The sequence below is a fragment of the Mizuhopecten yessoensis genome, unplaced genomic scaffold (genome assembly GCF_002113885.1).
Source record: "Mizuhopecten yessoensis strain PY_sf001 unplaced genomic scaffold, ASM211388v2 scaffold716311, whole genome shotgun sequence".
Lineage (NCBI taxonomy): Eukaryota > Metazoa > Mollusca > Bivalvia > Pectinida > Pectinidae > Mizuhopecten > Mizuhopecten yessoensis.
Window position 1 is genome coordinate 466,544 of NW_018480053.1, and position 23,623 is coordinate 490,166.

At 34.4% G+C, this 23,623-nt stretch overlaps 1 protein-coding gene across 1 annotated transcript; it reads right to left on the reverse strand.

The window, feature by feature from the left end:
- Positions 1–8,885: 8,885 nt before the first annotated feature.
- LOC110442922 (gamma-aminobutyric acid receptor subunit rho-3-like) lies at positions 8,886–21,930 on the reverse strand. Its single transcript, XM_021486815.1, has 9 exons — positions 21,875–21,930; positions 17,090–17,183; positions 14,590–14,651; positions 14,275–14,333; positions 13,593–13,828; positions 12,363–12,445; positions 12,021–12,155; positions 10,910–11,343; positions 8,886–9,145 (listed from the first exon to the last, which is right to left on the reverse strand). The coding sequence occupies exons 2-9, from the start codon at positions 17,176–17,178 to the stop codon at positions 8,897–8,899; spliced, it is 1,347 nt and encodes a 448-aa protein (XP_021342490.1). The 5' UTR covers positions 17,179–17,183; positions 21,875–21,930; the 3' UTR covers positions 8,886–8,896.
- Positions 21,931–23,623: the final 1,693 nt, after the last annotated feature.

A 23,623-nucleotide genomic window follows, 5' to 3' on the forward strand; every position in this document is an offset into this window, starting at 1 on the left:
AAGCCGAAATCTCGCGAGATGTTTTATTTAGCTTTGCATGGATGAATTGATAAAAATTTATAACAAAACCTGTTTTCAATTTTAATATACATGATATGAGCAATGCATTGTGTTTTTCATGGCTGTCTCGCTTCGCTGAACAAATATTCAGAATGCATATCAAAATACTCTTTGAAATTTGAATCGGTTGATAGGCTTGTTCTGCAACTTATGAACGAAGGACAAAAACTGTTCGAAGGACACTTTTGGTACAAATATAGACTATGCGGCAGCTCAACCAACCGGAGCAACGCAATCGTCTAACGTAAGTACGGGAAGGTTTACTACCACTCCCTTATTGAACTCACATGACCCTTTAAATACCAATTCACTGCTTCTATTCCATGTAAGTGGTCCCTTTTCTATCACTGAAGATTCGCTGAAATGTACAGATAACACATTTTGTAAAGAGTTGGTTAAGGTTGTATGTACTAAACACCGATTCACACCATTCAGGACCCGCTATTTGATAGACAAAACATGAATAAATATGTCAGTTCAAAGAAAAAATCTCTAGACCAGGCCCAAATAGAGTAAAGTGTAAAGTTTCAATATTAAATTATATTTTATGTTAAAAAGTAACTCAGAATGAGTGAACTTATCGACATATAGGGGAAAGGGAAGGTGATATCATGTACGCTAGTATCAATCGCCGTTATGGATATTTATATGGTACATGGATAGAGAATGTAAATAAAAATATCATATAAAACATGTTAACAAATATAAATACATATTTCAACATTTTATTTTGACATAAAAAAGATTCAAGTTAAGTTAAATGTATTAGACATCAGGGTAGCTATACACAAGTCCTCCCTTTATACCATATACATGTATACTCTACAATCTTCAAAGGATATAATATATTAATAATAATAATATACATTTATATAGCTCCCTATAATATTTGTCAAATTACTTTAAAGCGCTTCACAACATATGGCTAACAGTATTAGTTATAATTGATAAACAAAAAGGCATACAAATCACCATTACACCTTAAGTAAAAAGATAATATATATAAAGGGTGGTGTGTATATGTCGTCTGTGCAAAGAGTCTTAAATACAGACATGAAGAGGTGGGTATAAAAACAATAAAACGGAACTTTGTACTGCAATTAATTGTTCATCATGATTCAACGATGAAGGCGTCGACCCCTTTTTAAACGGTATAAATGCAAATATGTTACATTCAAAATACATGATTGAAGTCCGCTGGTTAGAAGTGATCTAAACAGTTTTTGTTTATATATATATATTTGTTTATATCGTCCGTACAAAGGACATTCGTGGAACAGCGTAATGCCATCTAAAAGTTTGTTTATTACAAAAACTCTTATGTTTGCCGACGACAACACATTTTTTAAGGTTGAAAGAGCGTTGTCTGAGTGTGAGCAGCTACAGAGCGATATAGAAAGAGTATATGATTGGTGCACTGTGTGGAAAATGAAAGTGAAAGTGAAGAAGTGCTGCCAGGTCATTTTTACGAACAAGAAGAAATGTATGAATTTTAATTACACTATGAACGGTGACAACCTGAAGAATGAATGGTGTGTGAAAGATCTTGGAGTTTGGCTGACCTCTTCAATGAGTTTTAGTAACCATATTAGTCGTACTGTTTCCAAATCAATGCGAATGCTCGGTTTTAAAAAAACCGTACCTGTAAAAGTTTTATACAAATACCTGTTTTAAGGTCTCTATATATAAGTCTTGTCAGGAGTCAGTTAGAATACTGTTGTCAGATCTAGACACCTTACCAAACATATTTAATTCACCAGGTCGAAGTTTTCCAGCGTGCATTTTTGATTTTTTTTTAATGTTTTAAGGCACACGTTGACTACAATTCCATGTCTTACTCTGACACTTGTAGGCATTTTAATCTTCCTAGCCTCGAACATAGGCGGGCATTTTTAGACTGCGTATTTCTTTACAAATGTGTTAATAGTGCTTTTGATTGTCCATATTTAGTCAAGCAAATGTATTTTTTTAGTCTCTGGTCGTAATCTACGATCAATTCGTTTTAACAACTTTTACTGCCAGGGAAGTAGAATAAACGTTACAAAGTGTAGTGTTTTAAACAGGATTCAATGTAGTTCTAACCATCTTGATTTTGCACCAGACTATGATATGTTTTGTTCCTCTCTCGCCGAGTTCAAAGTACGATAAAAGAATATTTGCTATCACTAATTCCTTTTGTTTTACACATGAGTATGTTTTAGTCTGTGTTACATGCATAACTGACTGTGATATTTTATACTTGTGTTGTAATGTTGTTATCCATTCTGTAAGTTGACCCTTGGGTCTGTTGAACTGGAAATAAATAAATGGCCCCACGTTAAACGAGGTAGGAGTAGAACATTCAAACTCACACTGATCCGGTCGCGATTATAATCGTATGAATGTCATTTCAGTAGCATGGCAATGTTTCTGTGTAAATTATCATTAAGAAATTAGGTGAAAAGATCTATATAGCTGTTTGAATGTCATTACGAAGGTCTGTATAAACTATAAACAAATAACAATGGTGGTTTGCATGATGACGTTTGTTATTGGTAATAGATCGGGGTTACGTTTTAGCCACACTGCACGTGGGCTCATTAGTACCTGAAGATAAACACATCAGTTATTTGTCAGAGCAGTCGAACCAGCTAGAAACTCACAAGTTTGGTTACAAAACCAAAGTTATACAATGCCGAGTCTACCGGAAGAGGAGAGAGACGGAGCTATTGGAAAGTTCCAAGTTGGTCAGTTAAAATGCCAAGCTGTGCAACATGTGTGTTGCTCTGTAATGTTGTTCCGTCGTCTGCGGCGACGTTAGATATATCACTCTATGGCACTGTCTCTATATGACCCTACCGAGTTTAGATGGTATTCATATCAACTATGAATTGCATGTCCAACTTGTTGACGTCATCATTATTATGACGTCATAAGTGTAACCTTGGATACGGATCCTTCATTCAGGGTACCTGTTCTTTTCCTTGAACGAGCATGCATGCTACATATAGCTAAGTTAAATGCTGATAAATTAATGCAAATTACTACGAGACTAACGCACTTAAAGAAATGGTTGATATAAGTATTGAGCATCTTTCCCTTGACATTCATAGTTAATTATAACATTCGTGGAACTTGTCACATTCCAGTTGGCAATGGTGTTGACTATGGACGCTATGGGAGGCGGATGTGTGGCAATGTTAAGGAAAACGTCTTACAAATTGTTGCGTCCGCGTCTGTGACTATTTTGGTGGCAGTATAGGGTCATGGTTTGGAGTGGTATTTGTGATAGTAGATCGCACTGTACTAGTTGTCGTCAATGGAAAAAAAGTAGTGTTGCCTGTCGTAGTCCGCTCCCCCACCCCGTCCGCCGCCCTGTCATTGATAGTACATGTTTGGGATGTCCTTGGGAAACGGGTTCGTAGCCACCCTGTAACTAATATGAACTCGCTCAAGCGCTGATGGACATGAAAGGAGCAACAAAGCCACTTATGTCATATGACGTCAGACACGGTTTATGCGGCGGCGCATCTATGTGGTAAAACAGGTTCATATTAAGGACACACCTGCTACGAAGCTTGTTATTTTTCAATTTATACCTGTACTTAAAGACCTGTAATATTAAAAAAAATGTGAATTTCTTAAATAAATCTGCATTGTTGAATTTAATAAAACGTTTCTTCTTCTTGTTGAGCATATACCCTGCGTGTGTTTACTATGAATGCAGTTTTTTTCTTTTTAATATTACATGTTCTATGCTAAACAGGTTATCCCGATAAAAATAATGCCATAGCATGGTTTAAATACGACAAAGGTGTGGAATATCAGTTACATATATCTCCACACTAAGCAGATCCAATCATTGTTATCGGTTAAAGTAACCAGCATTAAGGCATGAGAATAAAATTCAGTTTTATGAAGTTTTGTTAGCTTAATGGAACAATTATTGAAATGTTCAAAATCAATTTTGTAAACAAATACAGAAATAAGAGACTTTTTGTGTACATTATAATGATTTATTGAATCACATAACATGCATAGTTTGTTTTTGCTTTAAGTTTATGAAAATATTAATGACTTAAATCTAATCTTTTTGTGTAATTAAACTGATGGCACGTGCATGGCTGGGTACTTAGATTTGACAACATTTGGTGTCATAGGCAATTTAACATCTCATGGTTCAATGATATCATACAAAACCAGTTTCGTTGAAAGCGGTATGAACATGTATTATTTCTATTAAATCACAATCCCATTGTTGAACGTTTTGTCACGTGACATATCTCTATTTATCAGATTTAAGGAGGCAGCCAACGTTTCGTTGTTCAGGAGACTTCCCGTTTCGTAAAAAAGGGGAAAAGTCCACGAATGAGTTCACAGGGAATGTTGCTCTATTTAAAATAATGAGAGAAAACGTATAAGATAAATAAAAAAGAACAAACAGGGAAAAAATAAAATAACAGTCAATTACAGTGGTTTGAGTTTAGAATTGACAGACTATGATTTTAACCTGGTCCCCCTATCATTATACTGCCAAATTTGTTTCCTATTCAAACGTAGTAGTCTGGCTCAGTCGCAATACATAAATATTCAATAACGAAATGAAGGGGACGTTACAGTAAGTACAGGTAACTACAATGGAATTCTCTAGTGTTTGACGTTACTGTTAGTACAGGTAACTACAATGGAATTCTCTAGGTATGACGTTACTGTTAGTACAGATAACTACAATGTAACTATCTAGTGCTTGACGTTACTGTAAGTACAGATTACTACAATGGAACTATCTAGTGTTTGGCGTTAGGTACAGTGTCGGTCACTATTAAAGTGAGAAAGGAAACGGATACATCGTTTTGTTCATTATGTCATTTTCCAGACATTTAAAAGGTTTTAATTAAATTTTCGGAAAAAGAAATTGATGTATAAGGTCGGAGTGTACACTAGCGTACGATGGTCATGGGTGATATTTTTATACAATGAGTAACCCCTGTAATATAACATCTATCAAAATAAAATAAAATAAATCAGCACTTAAATTGGCATATACATGAGGAAGTGGACTTTGTGGGCTTCATCATTTTTCAAAAAAAAAAAAAAAATCGAATTTGGTTTGAGACTTCAGTTTTGGGCATTCACAAATCTGTGTCTACACAACAAAAACTAGCTTTTCATGTAGTCTATTTTTGTACTCAGCACATGTGTAGTAAATATTGTGGAAAATCAACCGGAATGACCTATGCTAAAACGTGAGTACTTCTGTTACCGAGTAGGCGATATTTAATTTCAGAAAGATTTTAAGAAAAAAAAATCTACTTGCGGGGGTCAAATTTTGGGTTAAAAATCATGATATTTTGCATATTTTGGTGTTTTTTGATGTGGTGCCAAAATCTGGGGAAAACAGTTGTTTGAAAAAAAATCAGTCTTCTAAACAAAATGAAATCAAAATGTAGTTTATAAATATGTATATATATGTAGGTGTGTTGTGCAGGTTGAATTCACTATCCATGTTTATGTGAGACATGCCCTTTATATTTAGGGTCAAGCCATTTCAACTGTACACTGCTACCTTATACGCATAGACTTTTATTTTTTCTGAAAAAATGCCTTTTTATTCTTGATTCACCTTCACTTTCATCCATAATTGCTTAAAAACTTTTAAAAAGTTACATGTAAAGGTCAATATATAGGTCACATGTGGGATGTATAAAGGGGGGTAACTCGCCCTTTTCACAGGCACTTCACAATTCATCACATATGTGTCAATTGTGTAATTGGTAAAGTTGATACCAAACAACAAATATTTCACAGGCTATCTCCTGATGCATTCAGACTAGATTAAAGATTATTTCACTCAGTTCAGCACCCGGTATCCATGGTAACTGATACATAAATTTGTATTTATTGAAAATGGGTAAAATATCTGTTTTCATTCTAATACACCATTTTATATGTTTTTTCCACTTGATTCAGTATACAGATTAAATTAGCAAAGTCAATAATGTCAATAAATTTTATTTCCATAATAACAGCTGACGATTTTTTTTCTTCTAGTGAAATGTATAAAATGAACCATTTCTGGGGTCACTGTCAATTCTAGGCGAGGAAAGTAAACAACGGTTGCCATGGTGTCATTTGTCTGATGTTTCAGAATATCTGACATTATTGTGCTGTTCATCGGTTACGGGAAGTGTGTCTGTTGCTAGTTTGTTATTGTGATGGGTTTCCTGGTATTCATTTTGATATCAGTGAGCCTTGATGATGTCATAGATGCCCATTGGTGATGTCATAGTTATGATGACATCACAGTAACTATGACGTCATCACACAAAACAGAAACATCATAGTATCACTGTACTGTTTTGTTTTTCACATGTACATGATCTTAAAGCATCATATTTCATCAAAAATGAAACTTTATTCGTGAAAACTACAAACCTATTCAAGTTTTCATTTTTCAAATCACTTCCCTTTGTTGGTAGTTTGAGAGCAGAATTGGTAAAAAATCACCTGTCAGGAGAATTCATATTACTCGGTCACTATTAAAGTGAGAAAGGAAACGGATACATCGTTTTGTTCATTATGTCATTTCCCAGACATTTTAAAGGTTTTAATTAAATTTTTCGAAAAAGAAACTGATGTATTAGGTAGTAGTGTACAGTAGGGTACGATGACCATGGGTGATATTTTTATACAATGAATAACCCTTGTAATACAACATGTATCAAAATAAAACAAAATAAATCAACACTTAAATTGGCATATACATGAGGAAGTGGACTATGTGGGCTTAATATTTTTTCGTTTTTTTTTTATCGAATTTTAATTGAGACTACAGTTTGGGGCATTCACAAATCTGTGTCTACACATCAAAAACTAGCTTTTCATGTAGTCTATTTTTGTACTCAGCACATGTGTAAAATATTGTGGAAACTCCAACGGGATGACCTATGCTAAAACGGGGGTCAAATTTTGGGTTAAAAATCATGTTATTTTGCATATTTTGGTGTTTTTTGATGTGGTAACCATGGTTTTCACAAGTCCCAAAATTTCGGGAAAACAGTTTTTGAGAATAAATTCAGTCTTCTTAACAAAATGCAATCAAAATGTAGTTAATAAATATGTATATATATGTAGGTGTGTTGTGCAGGTTGAATTCACTATCCATGTTTATGTGAGACATGCCCTTTATATTTAGGGTCAAGCCATTTCTGTTGTTCACTGCTACCTTACTGTAATTACAGATAACTACAATTGAACTGGCTAGTGTTATATCTTCAGCGGGATAAGGATCCTTTAAATAATGCCTACTTTTGCTCTATACCTACGGAAATTGGCACAAATTGTACACGTTTTAAACATAGCAGTTATTGTTATCAACTATATCAGTAAAAAATTTACGCTTTCAGATTTTCAGTTACTTACCGAATACTCATGGTAAGATGTTTTTAGAATGCTTGCAGGAAGCTAATTGTATGAATATTTTAATTTATGCATATGATATCATTGATGACCATAAAAATTGTACTTTTATATTTATCACAACATTGAATGTAAAGGATTGAAGAGAAATTTTCATATGATATAAAAATATCATCATAAATATTTTTTCCCATTAAAACTAGTTTAATATAAGAAAAACATGTTCAACCTGTTCCATTTCGATAGAACTGTACGGTGAACACTTGTGTTATCGTTATTCTGTGTTATAAAGGTAAATGTCAATGGTAGCTTTGATATTAATCAGCACATGACACTAGATAGGCGCTAGTTAATGGATGCCCTTGTGACGGTAAGGTAAGTTATATTCAGACACGTTTATTATCAGTCCTGTTGTTTAGTGAAGATATCTTCTCCAACTTAGTGCCGGTTGACCAAGTCAATCATATGCCTTTTCTTGTCGTCCATGGGTTATATAGGTTCCTCTTTGTTGATATTTAATGGTCAGTTCGAGGACTTAAAAAGGTCACTTCCCTTTGAGTATTTCTGGTGTATTGTACTAAAATCAATGAACAAAATATCACTTTATTTTCAAATTCTCTCGCTATTGGTGCGTGATATTATCCAAAGCAACAGACTAAGGCCTCTGTGGAATAGTGGTAGAAAATTCACTGCTATAAAAATGAGCGTATTTCTGATGATTTTCCTTTTTGCGCTCTTTCGTTAATGTTTTCCTTCCACTTCGTTTAGTGTACCCTCTGTTCTAAAATTATTCCTTGTGCATGTTCATGGAAAGAGAAGGGTAGCTGTATCTCACAGCGTGTCGTGAGAAGCGACCAATGTGGGGCTTACATTAAAGTATGGAACACTGAACAAACCAGAACTGATCTTTTCCGTTTCATTTTACACAACAGGTATTTATACTGTAGTTACGGAGAGTCTGTAGAAATGTCTAATAAACTATTTGCGAACCTACAGCTACCATAAATATATACCAAGAACTTCTGAAACATACATATGATATTTTTCTTCAAATATGGAGATTTTATTTTTTATATCATCGGATGTAACCATTTTTGTTGACATTTATGAAAAGACAGTGAAATGAACAGATATATGCAGTTAATCTTTTTGTATATTTGTATGGCCTTCTAAGGAAGGAACTTATCTTTACTAAAAGTTAAGGATAAACATACTGATAATGCAATGGTTTTTATATTTTCTAGAGCCTTATACATAATAATACCGTTAACGGTATTGTATTGGCTGTTAAAAGGATCCGGTTTCCACATAACACTGAGTATATTTAACATTAGATAAATAAAATGTAAAAATAATAATTTACGAGCCAAATAAATGTCTTTTGTAATAAATCTTTATTACAGGAACGTAAACATCATATCGGTTAACAAAAACATTGTCAATCTCCGGTGCATGCAACGTCAAAGTCTGGCTCGGATGGTTGAACTACAGATTTGTAATTCAGATAGTATACCCAGTAAAAGATCTGGAAAACCACAAAAGCAATCGCATATAAAAGCCGTGCGTACTTTTCGACTCGCCCTGTCGATATCTTCATCAATACTCGACTCCAACATAGCCACGTTTCATCAGCCTTGGTTTTAGCTACCACGTCATAGCTCGTCTGTCGATCACAATCAAAGGTATCCTTGAAAAAAGGCAAAGACAAATATGTATGTATATATAGAAATAATAAGATTAACGACCGACTAAAAAACTAGCTGCTTTCACCCTTCACAGGGCTCTTCAGGTTTATTTAAAAGAACAACTTCGTGACGTCACAATTACATGCCATCACACTACAATAGTAACCTGCCGTCGCGAAGTACACAAGATTGGTGGACAAACTAGCGTACAATTTTACTGTGGTCTGTTGATACTTGGTCTTCATATTTTGATTAATTGTTCTTCCTTCTTTTTCTCTTAAAATAAAGATTCAGTTCTAGATTGTTGTCTATATATATATATATATATATATATATTTGTATGAAACTTTATCTTAAAAGCAAACGTTATCCTGCTGAAGTGGTACTAAACGCCATACAAAGAGCTAAAGAAAAAGGCCCTGTCAGTGTTAATTTAGAAAGAGCTAACACTAAAGATGCTGATATCATACCATTAGTTACTACTTACAATCCAAATAATTGTAATATGTTTCCTGTCGTTAAACATTTTGTAAATTGTATGAAAAACAGTGAGAACATCAAGCGTATTTTTGATAAGAAGAAGATTATAAACTGTAAAAGACAACCTAAAAACTTGAAACGTTTACTATGTACATCCAAATTTGATATGAATACCACAAATGTTGTCACTGGTGTAAAAAAAATGTAAGAAATCAAGGTGTGGTAAATGTAACATTATCATTGAATGTAAAGACTACGTTTTTGAAAATGGTTTCAAAATAGAAATTAGATCAGACATTATCTGTAGTCCTAAGTATGATATTTACTCTTTAATATATAACAATGTGGTGAATTTTATATCGGACAGACCGGATGTGAATTGAGAATACAAATGAATGTACACGACAACAAATGAAGGACAATGAACTGAGATTTTTAAAAGTTAGCAAACATATGCATCAATGTACTTAAGATGATTTTCATGTGTTACCTATTTACAAACTGAATAGCGACGATGTAGTTGCAAGAGAAATTAAAGAAAATATGTTTATAAAAGTCCTCAAACCCAGCATAAATGCACAATGATTTTTGCAATGAATTGTATGTAGATGTTTTCTTTGTCGTGGTATTGTTTGTGACGTCACTATGCTTGTTTATTCATGACGTCACTAAAATTGTTCACTATACAAATATTGATGACGTCATGTAACCAACGGTGATAAATAAACACCAATCCGCCTGAAGAAGCCCTAGAAGGCAGAAAGGCCTAGCGGACGATCTGAAAAAAATGTTTTTATTCTATATTTGTATGTATAGATATATATTTGAATGATGCATTTCATTGCCAGTGACATACGTCATCAACGACATCTTTTTTAATCTTCAACCTTTTTGACCTCATACCACTTTCAATTTTGATATTATTGTTGGAGGAACTGTAAACGCAAGTCGTTTATTTAATAAGAGAAATTTACCAATCAATCGTTTCCGCAAAGAAGTGATATGTCTACTCGATATGTTTGACTATTATGTGGATATAAGTTGTGTCTTGCTTCAAATGTGCAATGCGGGGATGCCTTCATTGAAGTCATTCGTCAATCTTATACGAGAGACATTGCTAACATTATTGGTTTTCACTGATATTAAAAAGACCCAAAAGCAAGGAGGGAGGTGCTGTGCATCATAAACAAATATAATGTGTTTGTTGATAAATGTAACTAAGATAATTAACTCATTTTTTTCTGTTACACGATTGTATTACATTCCTTCCCACTTCAATTACTTACCGGATGTTGCAACTCTTCCATAGACAAGCCATCAATTTCACCAAAACTCTTTCCATTCTCCTTGCTAACTTGAACGTGTGATTTCGCTTCCTGTTCTTTTCGCAATTTCTCTTGATAGCAGTCAACGGCATGTACAAATGTATACTCCATAATAGCAATAAGGACAAAAACGAGATTGGCGCAAAACCAAACGTCTACGGCGTCAAGTTGTATGTTCGTGGGAAGTAGAAATTTGATGCCGACCTCCTCTGTGATCATAGCGAGCAGACATAGTGTACCAAGTTTGATCCTGGCCGAGACCTGTGACCGATCTATCCAGAAACTTAGCCAACCCACAAACACAACAAAGATACTCGGCATGTAGAGACGGACCATGAACCGCCTATAGTCTTGGACAAGCACAACCGACATCTCGAGGCAAGAGCTTTTAATCACTGAAGATAGAAAAATATAGTGAACTGGAAAAACAAATATACTCCATAACAAGAACATGTACAGAGAAAACGTAAACAAGCAAAAGGAAATAAATAAAGAATAGTTATAATTATATGTAGGTACAAACGCAATATGTGCTTCCAATAAGTGGTAGATTCTTGTTCCATGCTTTGCCCTCTTTGTAAAATGAAGATTTCCCGTACAATTTAATAGAATACATCGTTTAATCTACAATTTTTATTTATTTATATTTAAGGGTTAGCATCTTTTCCAACAAAGCGACAGCATCACTACTTATTTCGCAACTCCACATATGAAAGACGCTATGGTAAATTGTGGCATGCTGGTAGTAGATAATGCCACAGCAGTAACATAAGAACCGTATTCTAGCAAGTTACATCCATGTCTTTGTATGGCGAAGTAATGACGAGACAATGATGTGCTGTACATGTGGCAGCATTATTCTGTTTATTCTGCAGTTATTCTGTTTATTCTGCAGTTATTCTGTTTATTCTGCAGTTATTCTGTGTTTCCTGTGTCTATCATCGCATTGTCTCGTCATTATTCCGCCATAAAAGGACATAGATTTGAGAGGCTAAAATAATAAACATTGTGACAAAAATTTAACACGAGCCTGCATATATGTATTACCCTCGTTACCAGTCATCACTATTACCTGCACTGTCGTCTGCGTCACAGATGGAAAATCGCCATTGTTTTGTGTCGACAGACTCCTGCTGGGCTCTCCTGGTGAACACTATTGGCTTTAGAGAGGACCAGTTCAGTAACACCAGATCTTTTGAATATGAATCTGTCAGAAATACGATTATTATTGTCTTGATAATACTGATCACTATAAATTAAGAACATCTCTAATGTTCACGTTCTTTAACATCTGTAAAAGGAGAACTTATTCAGATTCGCAATAAAAACATATCATAACATAAGGGTTTCTTTCAATGGAACGAGATTTGCGATATACAGTTACCAAGACAATGGCTAATATTGGTATACGTACGTATTCTGTATTTAAGGTTACAGATGAACTCGCCTATGGGGAATTGTATGGCCTGGAGGTTACAAGCTAGACCGACTGTCAGTCTGGAAGTATAGAAACATCCGACAACTAATATACAAACATACAGTTATCTGTGGTGGCATGTTTCATCTTTATTCATATGCTTCTAATATATATATATATATATTAATTTTTTAGCTTGTAAACCTTATTAATATGAGTTATCAGTACTTCACATGTAAATATGTTAGAAAACGATTAGCTACGCTTGTTTCATTTTCTATATGTAAGTCGAAGTCACAACAACACGATAAAAAAGCCAAGGTATATCCTTCCGTGATCATTACATGTATCACAACAAATGTGATAAAATCTACGTAATAGATAAGCTAAGTCGACATATTCTCGATCACATCGACATGCTTTAATGTCGATCAACGTAAGAAAATATGCCACCATAATTTTCAAATCATATAGCGTGTTATTAATTCTGTCAACCAAAGTAGCGAGATGGTTAGGCGTCATTTCCTTAAAGCGGTACGGTCACGCACGTAGTTGACCGTAATGGGGGATGACCGAAGTTGACGGTCGTAGACCGTAGGTGACCTTAGTTGAACGTATTAAACGTAACTAGACGTAGTTCAACGTAGCTCAACCCTTCACCCTTCTTGACCCTACTTGACCCTGGTTACCGTACTTAACAGTACTGTGAACGTACTTCAAACGTAGTACAACCCTAGTAGTTGTCCTTATTTGACGCTACTTGACCCAACTTGACCGCAGTGTTGACGGTATTGCCATGTTACTACGGTCAACACTACAGTCAATTACGGTAAACACTACGGTCAATTATGGTAAACACCACGGTCAAGTAGGGTCAATTACGGTCAACTAGGGTCAACTACGTTCAAACTACGGCCACAGTAGGGTACTGGCATCCAAACTCACCGTAGAGATATTTCGAACACGTTGAACATTTTTGGGCTAACTACGGTCAAATCACGGGTTTCTTAAGTTCAAACTACGTTTATAACAACGTTCAACTACGTCTAACTACGTTTAAATAAGGTCACCTTTGGTCTACTACAGTTAACTACGGTCATCTCCCACTACGGTCAACTACGTGCGTGACCGTAAGATGTGACCGCGGCTTTAGGATTTATCAACAGTTTCTTTTTTCACGTATTGTACATTACCAATGACTTAATTTATGAAATCAACACCTCATACCTCATGCTATACACAATAGTACCGTTTGGGAATATCCACACAAATCGGTTAAGCAAGACCGAGTCGTGAACACTTGAATGCAGTTCGTTTTCAACGTAACTCTCCACCAACCAAATGTTATCAAAATAGATCTGTCTGACCACGTGATGCGCCAAGCTATCGTTTACTATGTCGGGGTATGCAAGTCGTTCGTCTCTCCATATTTGGTATGAATAAAATGTGAAATCCGCCATATTCTAAAATGAAAAAAACATTTCACGATTTTGTCTAGATTTGTGTAGTTAATATTGTATACATATCTTACTACATAATTAATGAGAGTTGTGATACCTTTCGTTTTTTCAAACATAATGATTTTCTGACTGTTTATTCCCATATATTACGTTTTAACTACTGGATAAAAATATCTGTGTTTCTCACTCATATTTGAACACATTTCACTATTAATTGGTTTCTGTAAATACTATGTTTTTGGTAAGAATACGATAATATATATTAGTTAATTACAACCTCGATATAATGCAACAATAAGTCCAGCGAAAACGGCTGTTATGAAATTTTGTCGGGGAGAATAGGATTGAGTTTAGTTAGATTGCAAATGAAACGAGAGGCATTGTTTCAAGAATTAACCATGCTCATCTGCTTAATAAGAATATTTCATTTCTAAAATTGCATTTCTTACCTCATCAGAAAATCGTACATTTGTCATAACTAATTGCAGGTCAACCTCTGTCAAGTTTCCTGAAACAAAACATAAATCATTATGCTGATAATTGAACGAAACTGATGCCATCGTTATGATTATCTACGATTGTGCTATAATTCACGAATATAACAAAGAACCCTACGCTAGTTTAAATTTGAGCAAACTATCCCAACAATAAATATCTTTATTTGAATAGATGTCCTATACAATCGTTAAAATGTATTTTGTCGTTCAATTTATCATCGAACAAATTATAAACGAGGTAATGATTATCTAGCGCGTCATACTGACCTGTGTAATAAAAGGGCGGGGTAGCCATATCATGTGACAGTCTTGTATCTATGTCAGCTCGCCTGGTTTAAATGAAATACGATATTAATTAAGCTTCATTATCCTGCATTGAAAATTGAAAATAGCGAAATGGTGGACCGAGCTTTACCTGTATGTACTTAGGAACTCGATCTTTACTTTGTGTTTCATTTCCGATTAAGTACGATTTAACGGTAAGCTACATTATGAGACTAAAACTGTTATTCCTACTTCTTTATCGGGAAGTAGATAGTTTGTTTCTTCTTAATCATGAAGCGTAAGTAATATAAATAAACCTCTTGTGACAATCCTGCAAGCCGATTGCTCGAGACAAATAGTTCATTTCACACTGTCACATTCGGTTTAACAATGGAAGGGTGCCTCCCAACGGCCTAGCAACGGGCGACAGTGTGGTATGACAGTGCAAAAAATTGACAAAGAAGATGTGCATACGGTTGGTTTCTGCTTCCATGTTTCATGTAGGTCTACAGGCATTCCATGTCGCAAAGTGTATTTTTCGCCGGTGATTAGTACGACGGTATAACGCTGAGTTGAGTGAGAAATCCAAGCGCTTCATTCACGTGGTAGTCAGGATAAACAATCGGCCGCTCATGAGGTAAACATTGCAAGATTTGCATATGTCAAGTTGGGTGATTTGGATAAACTTTTGACGGATTAGGACTCTAAAAGCACGCAGCCGGTACCGTTAAGACGAACATGTACAAAGCAGTTGTGATTGAAAAGACAAAAATCGAGGTTATCCGGCAGTGAAACACAAGGACACGGTCATTGATGACAATATTAAGAAACTGTTCGGTAACCCGATCGTCAATTTCAACATTTCAATTGTTATAACGGCCATGCTATTTTGCATTGTTAAAACTACAAACTTTATTGTTAAAGGTTGAATAGTTCACTGTTCAATTTGTTGATAAAAATACAATTTACGTGTATTTGTTACATTACAAACTAAATTAATTAAGGACTTTCGGTTTAATAAAATAAATCCTACACTCAATAAAGCTTGACAGTGCCTAAGGTCACCCCTCGTATATCACTTTCTTACACCCTTCACACGTGTTTCTCCCGTTTTAGCCGGGAAAGATCTGCTTGTCACCCCCTAGGGGGGAGATAGTCTCGTGCCGATTAGCACGTGTTCAATTGTGACGTCATTAAAAAGTGTCACCGATAAGTGTGACGTCATTAAAAGTGAATGACGATAGTCATACCACACATGTATTTTTGTTTACAAATATGGCAACAAACTGTCGGTTGAGTTGTGAATGAAATAAAAGGATGGGAGAAAACTAATCGTCTCCTACCTTGAGGGTGTAACAGGGAAATCTCCTCGGGGTGATTTTTTTCAGAGCCTCGCGTTAGACAACCAAAAACATCACCCCTCTGGAGATTTTTCTGTCACACCATCAAGGTAGGAGAAGATTCTATAAGTCACCCTCAGCTTCGCCTCGGGTGACGGTGATACCCACGGTGTGACCCTATGCACTGTCACACCCTAATGAATGTAATATTTACACAACGTATCGTCACGCAGTATGATGTTATTCCACAATGGGCTCAAAGTGATGAAACCCGTTATAGGGGAAACATGAAACACACACACTTACAAGAATAATAATAAACTTTATCTAACGAGGATGACATGTTTAGCCAAAGGCTAATATACCAAATGGTATATAAATGGTTAGTAAATCTTAATTACAAATATCACAAATACATGTACATAAATATTGCAACATAACATCGTTATAGAATTAAATGTTTAGTATCAGCTATTAGGATATCACAGAATGTACAAGTGTTGAAATTAGGTTAAAGTTTATCATCTAAGATACAATATTGCTTAATACAAGTTTAAAAATTATCACAGAATGCACAAATTATTTGTGCAAATTTGCCGGTTCGTCAATTAAAATGGCACAATGCCTTATGTACATATATGCTGATATAGTAAAAAAAGTAAAAGGTCCCAGGATAAACGCTAATAAAGCATACATTAAAAGTCAATGTTTTTTTTTTAAAAGAATGAATTAAGAATTCCAGAAATATTTGATAAGTTGTTAAAACCGTGATACCTCGTTGTACTGATTTGTTGTGGTTGTCAGGCGACATTTTGTCTTTATGAAGGGGTTGGCGATATTTCGAGGTAACATATTAAGGACATTGTATCAATAAAGGGAATCCTGACTTATATTTGCAGTGAGCGAGGTGGAAAAGAGTGGCATTGTATCTTAGTTTTATAATATGTAATAGCCGTAAATGAATATGTTCAGCTTTAAAAATTCAGATATATAAGACTATTACATACAATAATGTGTGCATTTAAAAGGATATTCACCACTTAATTGATATAAGTTCCATATAACTGTCATATGACCGGTTGTGTGGAACGCATTTATAAGACGGGGCCTATTACAGTAAGGTAACCGAATCCATTAATCTTTATGTGTATTAAATGACTTACTGTTGTGGTGACAGGGCACATCGACCTTCATCGCTGGTAAGTAACACCAGCAATCCCACTAAACAAACACCTTCACGAACGGCATTCATGTTAACTGTAGGATAACAAAGGAAAATATAGGTCAGAACGTCAGACAAAATCAGATTTGAACGAATAGACAAAAGAGCAACAAAAGTCCTGGTTCTGATGGGTTTACTGTAGAAGTGTTTCTGGAAACAGCTAGGGGGGTTCATTGTTAGATCTATAAATTGTGGGTATAGGAAAGGTTTGCTATCAGTAACACAATGGTAAGGTATTATAACATGTATTCCCAAGGGAGATAAACCTAGGCAGTTCCTAAAAAATTGGCGACCCATAACATTATTGAATATAGTCTATAAAATAGCGTCCGGATCGATAGCAGGTAGGATTAGAACAGTTTCAGATAAATTAATAAGTGAAGATAAACAGGATTTCTTTCAGGCCGTTATATAGGGGAAAATACTAGATTAGTTTATGACATTTTGAATATGCAGAAGAAAGATATATTCCAGGTATGTTATTAATGGTAGATTTTGAGAAAGCATTCGACTCAGTCTCATGGGAATTTGTTGATAAAGTTTTAAATTATTTTAATTTTGGTTCTGATATTAGATGCTTGGTAAAACTACTACACACCAATGTAAGTTCAACTATAAACCAAGGTGGTAATCTTTCATCATTCCTAAACATAAAAAGAAGCTGTCGCCAAGGTGATCCAATCGCCCCCAAAAATTATTTTTTGTGTGTGTTGAAATACTAGGCATAAGACTTAGAAATAACAATAAGATTAAGGGTATAGAAGTAAATAAAAGTCCAATCCTTATTTCTCAGTATGCTGATGATACTTCTCTCATTTTAGATGGTTCAGAGTCTTTAAAAGAGTCGATAGCAGAATTGAATACTTTCGCTAAAATATCTGGTTTGAAGTTAAATATAGACAAAACCCAGATGGTTTGGATAGGGAGCAAAAAACATAGTGAAGATACATTTTTACCTGATCTAAAAGTGCAGTGGGGTAGGACAAAATTCATGCTTCTGGGAATATAATTTAGTGTCAATCTTCATGAAATTCCAAAATTAAATTTTGATAAAAAGTTAATTAAACTTAAAGCACTTATCATGACATGGAACAGAAGATCACTTACTCCTATAGGTAGAATCCATCTGATAAAATCTTAAATGATATCAAAATTTTACCATGTATTTGTTGCATTGCCAAATCCTGATGATCTTTTTTTGAATCAATTAAATAATATTCTCTTTAACTTTTTATGGAACAATAAAACTGATAAAATAAGGAGAGATGTGATATTTCAAAATTATTTTGAAGGGGGTCTTAAAATGGTTAATATAAGGTCATTCATCGATTCCTTAAAATTAGGGTGGATACGGAGATTATATCAGAAGTCGGGCAAGTGGCAAGTTATCTTAGAAACACATATTGACTTACATATGCTATCTCATTGTGGAAGTGATTACATTTCAATATGTCTTAATAAGTGCACAAATTATTTTTGGAAAGATGTCTTTAAAGCATGGAGAAGGTTTAATGAAAAGGAGCGGGTGAAACAAATTAATGAAAGTTGCATCTGGAAAATGCCATTATGGTACAATAGGAATTTTACTATTGGGGGAAAATCAATATTTTTCAAGACATGGTATAATAAAGGAGTGACTATAATTTATGACTTAATAAAAGACATTGAGACTTGCACTTTTTACACATTTCAAGAATTTGCTCAAATTTATCAGGTAAATACAAATTTTATCCAATATCATGGTGTATTAACTACAATAAGGAAATATTTAGTTAAAATTGATTGTAAAAAGGATGCTATTGTATACCCTATCATACCCTGTAATATTAAATTTTTCTTAAAAAGAGTAAAAGGGATAAAAGATTTTTATAATCTTATGGTAAAAAAAGATACTATTGCTTCTGGGAGGAGAAAATGGGAAGAAAAATTGGATTTGAATAATTTTAATTGGAATGATATATATAAGACCCCTTTTAGAATAACAAAAAATTCAAGACTACAATGGTTTCAGTATAGAATTGTTCATCATATTTTGACAACAAATTCATCCATGTTTAAAGTAGGATTAGTGACAAGTCCACTCTGTACACTTTGTAATTTAGAACAAGAAACAATCATTCATATTTTGTGGGAATGTAGAGAAGTACAGAATTTTTTACAAAGTTTTGAAATATTGTTAGATGCACTTTTTATCCCATTTTCATTTAATAAAATCAGTTTTCTATTTGGATTATTGGTACCAAACGAGAATATGACATATATTAGAATTGACAATGAAATTTTAATTATTATTAAGTTTTATATTTATAAGACAAGATGTCGACATCAAACGTTGAGCCCAGATGCCTTAGTTAACATGATTAAAGAACAGTATACTGTTCAAAAATATATTGGAAACAGTCAAGGTGATTCTGCACAGGATAGTTTTGAGAAAGAATGGAGAAAATGGATAAAAATATTAGACTATGCGGAAGTGTTATTTTAATAATACCAAGGTAAGAACAGCTTTTAATATTTTTCATGTTCTCTGTCTCTCCTCGATTCCTAGATAATTCTTCTTAATTAACTTATTTAAATCTTTAATTATTTTACTGGACCAGATCTCTCTCCATGATGATGATGATGATTATGATGATGATGATGATGATAATAAGATGATGATGATAAGATGATGATGATGATGATAAGATGATGATGACGACGATGATGATGATGATGATTGTCAATGTGTATGGACAACGATGATGATGATGATGATGATGATGATGATGATGATGATGATGATGATGATGATGATGATGATGATGATTATGATGATGATGATGATGATGATGATGATGAGATGATTGTCAATGTGTATGTACGATGATGATGATGATGATGATGATAATGATGATGATGATGATGATGATGATGATGATGATGATGATGATGATGATGATGTGTGTGTACGATGATGATGATGATGATGATGATGATGATGATGATGATGATGATGATGATGATGATGATGATGATGATGACAACGATGATGATGATGATGATGATGATGATGATGATGATGATGATGATGATGATGATGATGATGATGATGATGATGATGTGTATAAATGACTATGATTGAGAAACGCATGCCTCTGTCTACAAGTGAGAGTTTGTGTGTAATGTCTGTTTGATGTAGATGTAACAAAAAACTTGAAAAAAAAACAATATAAAAAAACAACAACCCCATCATAATCACCAAAATAAAAGAGTAGGAATTATTATTGGATCCATAAATTAATGTGTTAATACCCCACATGTGGTACCTGTCAACTACTATCTTAGATATAAGCGCAATTCGACAACAGGTCCGATGATGGTTATAATCTTTGTTGTGGATTAACCTGTATCCGGTAAAACAAACCTCTTGGCTAATCTAGTTCCATGGCAAACATTATGACTCGATTCAGTAAATATTGATACTTATAACAGGATATAGGGTAATGAATTAATTGTGGTGTCAGCTTAAGTAATGCTTCCTAGTCCGAACATGCAATATATAGAACCAGCTCTAAAGCATCCTCGATATCCAGGGGTTACGCTCACTTTCGCTCTCTGCACCCCTGGTATATGTCATAGCAAAATTGAACGCTAAATGTGCAGCACCTTGAATCTCGCGGTTGTGTAACGGTAAACCTGATTGGCTTTGAAGTCTTGCGTTGGTTCTCTGTAATCTTCAAAGGACAAGTACCAGCTTAGTGATTGGTCAGGTTAATTTACCTGACACCAATTAAATAGCTAGCCGCGTGCCTTCAATTTTGCTATGACACATTCAAGGGGTGTAGAGAGCGAAAGTGAGCGTTACTCCTGGATATCGAGGATAGCTCTAGCATAGTAAATCAAATTTTGAATGGAACTACAATATAATGTAAAATAAAAGTAACAAACATGCTGTGTCATAGCATAGGACACCTATCCACTCTAACAATGACTTGAAATTTCTGAATTTTGGAAGAATTTATAAATGAATGCCAACCTCCTTCTCGGTCAAATGAACGTCAAGTGCGAAGTTTTGTCAGTATGAAGCTGGTATAACAGTTTTTAATCTGTCTGACATATATCCGATTGAATTTAATTCCATCCTAATTATTGTTACCAGCAGGTGTTAAAGGGTTTATTGAATTCCACAGGGAATGCCATTAAAATGATAAAATGAAAAACGATAGATATAAAATGTATTATGTATAAAAATGAATGCTTCGGAAAGCATAATTGCAATAGACCTAGATCAGTCGTTCAGTTATTTATTCTTTTCAAACACCTGTCATACTGTCACTTATTTTATGTTTTTGTAAAGATAAATTATTATCTTAATTCCCATGCATGCATGCATGTCCCACACTAGTTGTTAAATATATATTTCAGCAATAAACAGCATTCTGTTCCATGTTGATGTATATCAAAAGAATCGCGGTGCAGAACATGATATTCACATGCAATACATGTTTATAAAGAAACAAAGAATCAAATCACTGTATATCAGAAGTCATAATGTTGAGAATTTAAGTACATGATATATCAGTTTATTTTCAATTCCAACAAAAGCGTGTATAGGAACTTAAGCACATGTTAGTCCCTTATGGTGGAAATCACTGTCCCGGTTAAAAAATCTGGTATAGAATATTTTCTGAAATAGCATTTGTGATTGTCATATTAATTTTTATATTGAAAATTCTAAACTTACCTTCTCCACGAAGTGTATAATCCGATGGTTCGGTTCGTCAGAGTATCTCCCTCTGGTTTGGTGACCGCTAACTGGTTTTCACAATGGATATCCCTAAGATATTTTGTTTACTAAAGAACAACAAAAGATCCCCACGATGTGGAGTCATTGTGGGCCTAACTTCACCTTTTGACCTCTATGACATGTATACACGCTGTAGGTGATTGGGACGATGGCAACGTGATTATTATAGCAATACCCGTTTACACGAGATCGATGACCGAAGCCAAGAAAGGTGTAAGGAGGATCACCCCACTAATTTTAAATGACCTAACAAACTCGTTCTTAACAGATAATATCATGACACTAGCATTACCAAATTCGAGTTCTTTTTTTAATTTGATAAATGTTATTGTTTTTTATCAATTTTAAGCAAGAACCCTGTAAATCCTACTTCTAAAAAGAAACCAGAAGCACGCCAGTTAGCAGCATTGAACAACGCTTTCCAGCCAATAAACAGTAAAAGCACGCGCAAACTTGCCTATGATAAAGCGAAAATGCCAAACCGGAAAAAGAACCTAATCAGTCACCATAAAGTTAGCAACCTACTGTGAATTAATTATTTGAGAATAATCATGCACAGCGACCAAAGATAAAACTTTTTCTTTTTACATTTCAAAATATGAAATAAGGATTTTCAGTTAAACTTTTATATTTCAATAAATATATATCAGGGTGTTTTATGCATTTGTATTCTCCTTTCATGACAACTACGCCTCAGTGTCACTGTTCAAAACTAACCATTTGACTTGCGTTTTTCTATTATATACTAATCTATTGACAATCTATTAGCATGTAAGAACAGACTAAACCAGCAAAGACATTAACGAGACAATGTTTGTAAATATTTACGATTTGACGGTGATCCACCCTCGTATGTCAACCAACATTAACTTTAATCTAGCACGTGTATTTACCATTACTTAAAAGGATAATTTAATACAGAAAATTATGTGACTATTCTTTTCTTATATAAATAATCTTAGGCAAATATTCTGTGCTCAATATCATATAAACAACGACAATGGGCGGAAAGATTTCTTACCTCAAACCTACCCCTACACATTTAGTATTACCGTACGACCACCAATCAACGACCATAGGTAGAAATATGTCTCTACCCAAAACCTGTCCCTACACATCTAGTATAACCATAAGACCACCAACCAACGACAATGGATGGAAATTTGCTCACTCCAAACTTACCCCATACACATCTAGTATTACCGTACGATCACTAACCAACGACAATGGATGGAAATTTGCTCTCTCCATACCTACCCCTACACATCTAGTATTACCGTTGGACCACTAACCAACGACAACGGTTGGAAATTTGCTCTGTCCAAACCTGACCCTACACATCTACTTTAACCAACATATTCATCATTCTTATCAAAATACCTTCGTTAAGTTCATCTATTTAATCAGATGCATTTCCAAGATATTATGGTGTCCATAGCTTAAGTCACACGATGACGACATAAGCTATTGTTTACGACATGAGATATCGTAATACGGATATATTGGTACACGTGTATTATTTAGTAAAGGTTGGTTTATAGGGAATAAAGATTTTGAAATCATGGACTCTACGGAAATTTCTACATCAGCAGCTTTCCTCAAACTGGACTTAATAACTATAGCTGTATGGTAAGCGGGACGATTTCGATCGTATACCTTACTTCTTAATGGTAATACCTCGACTTC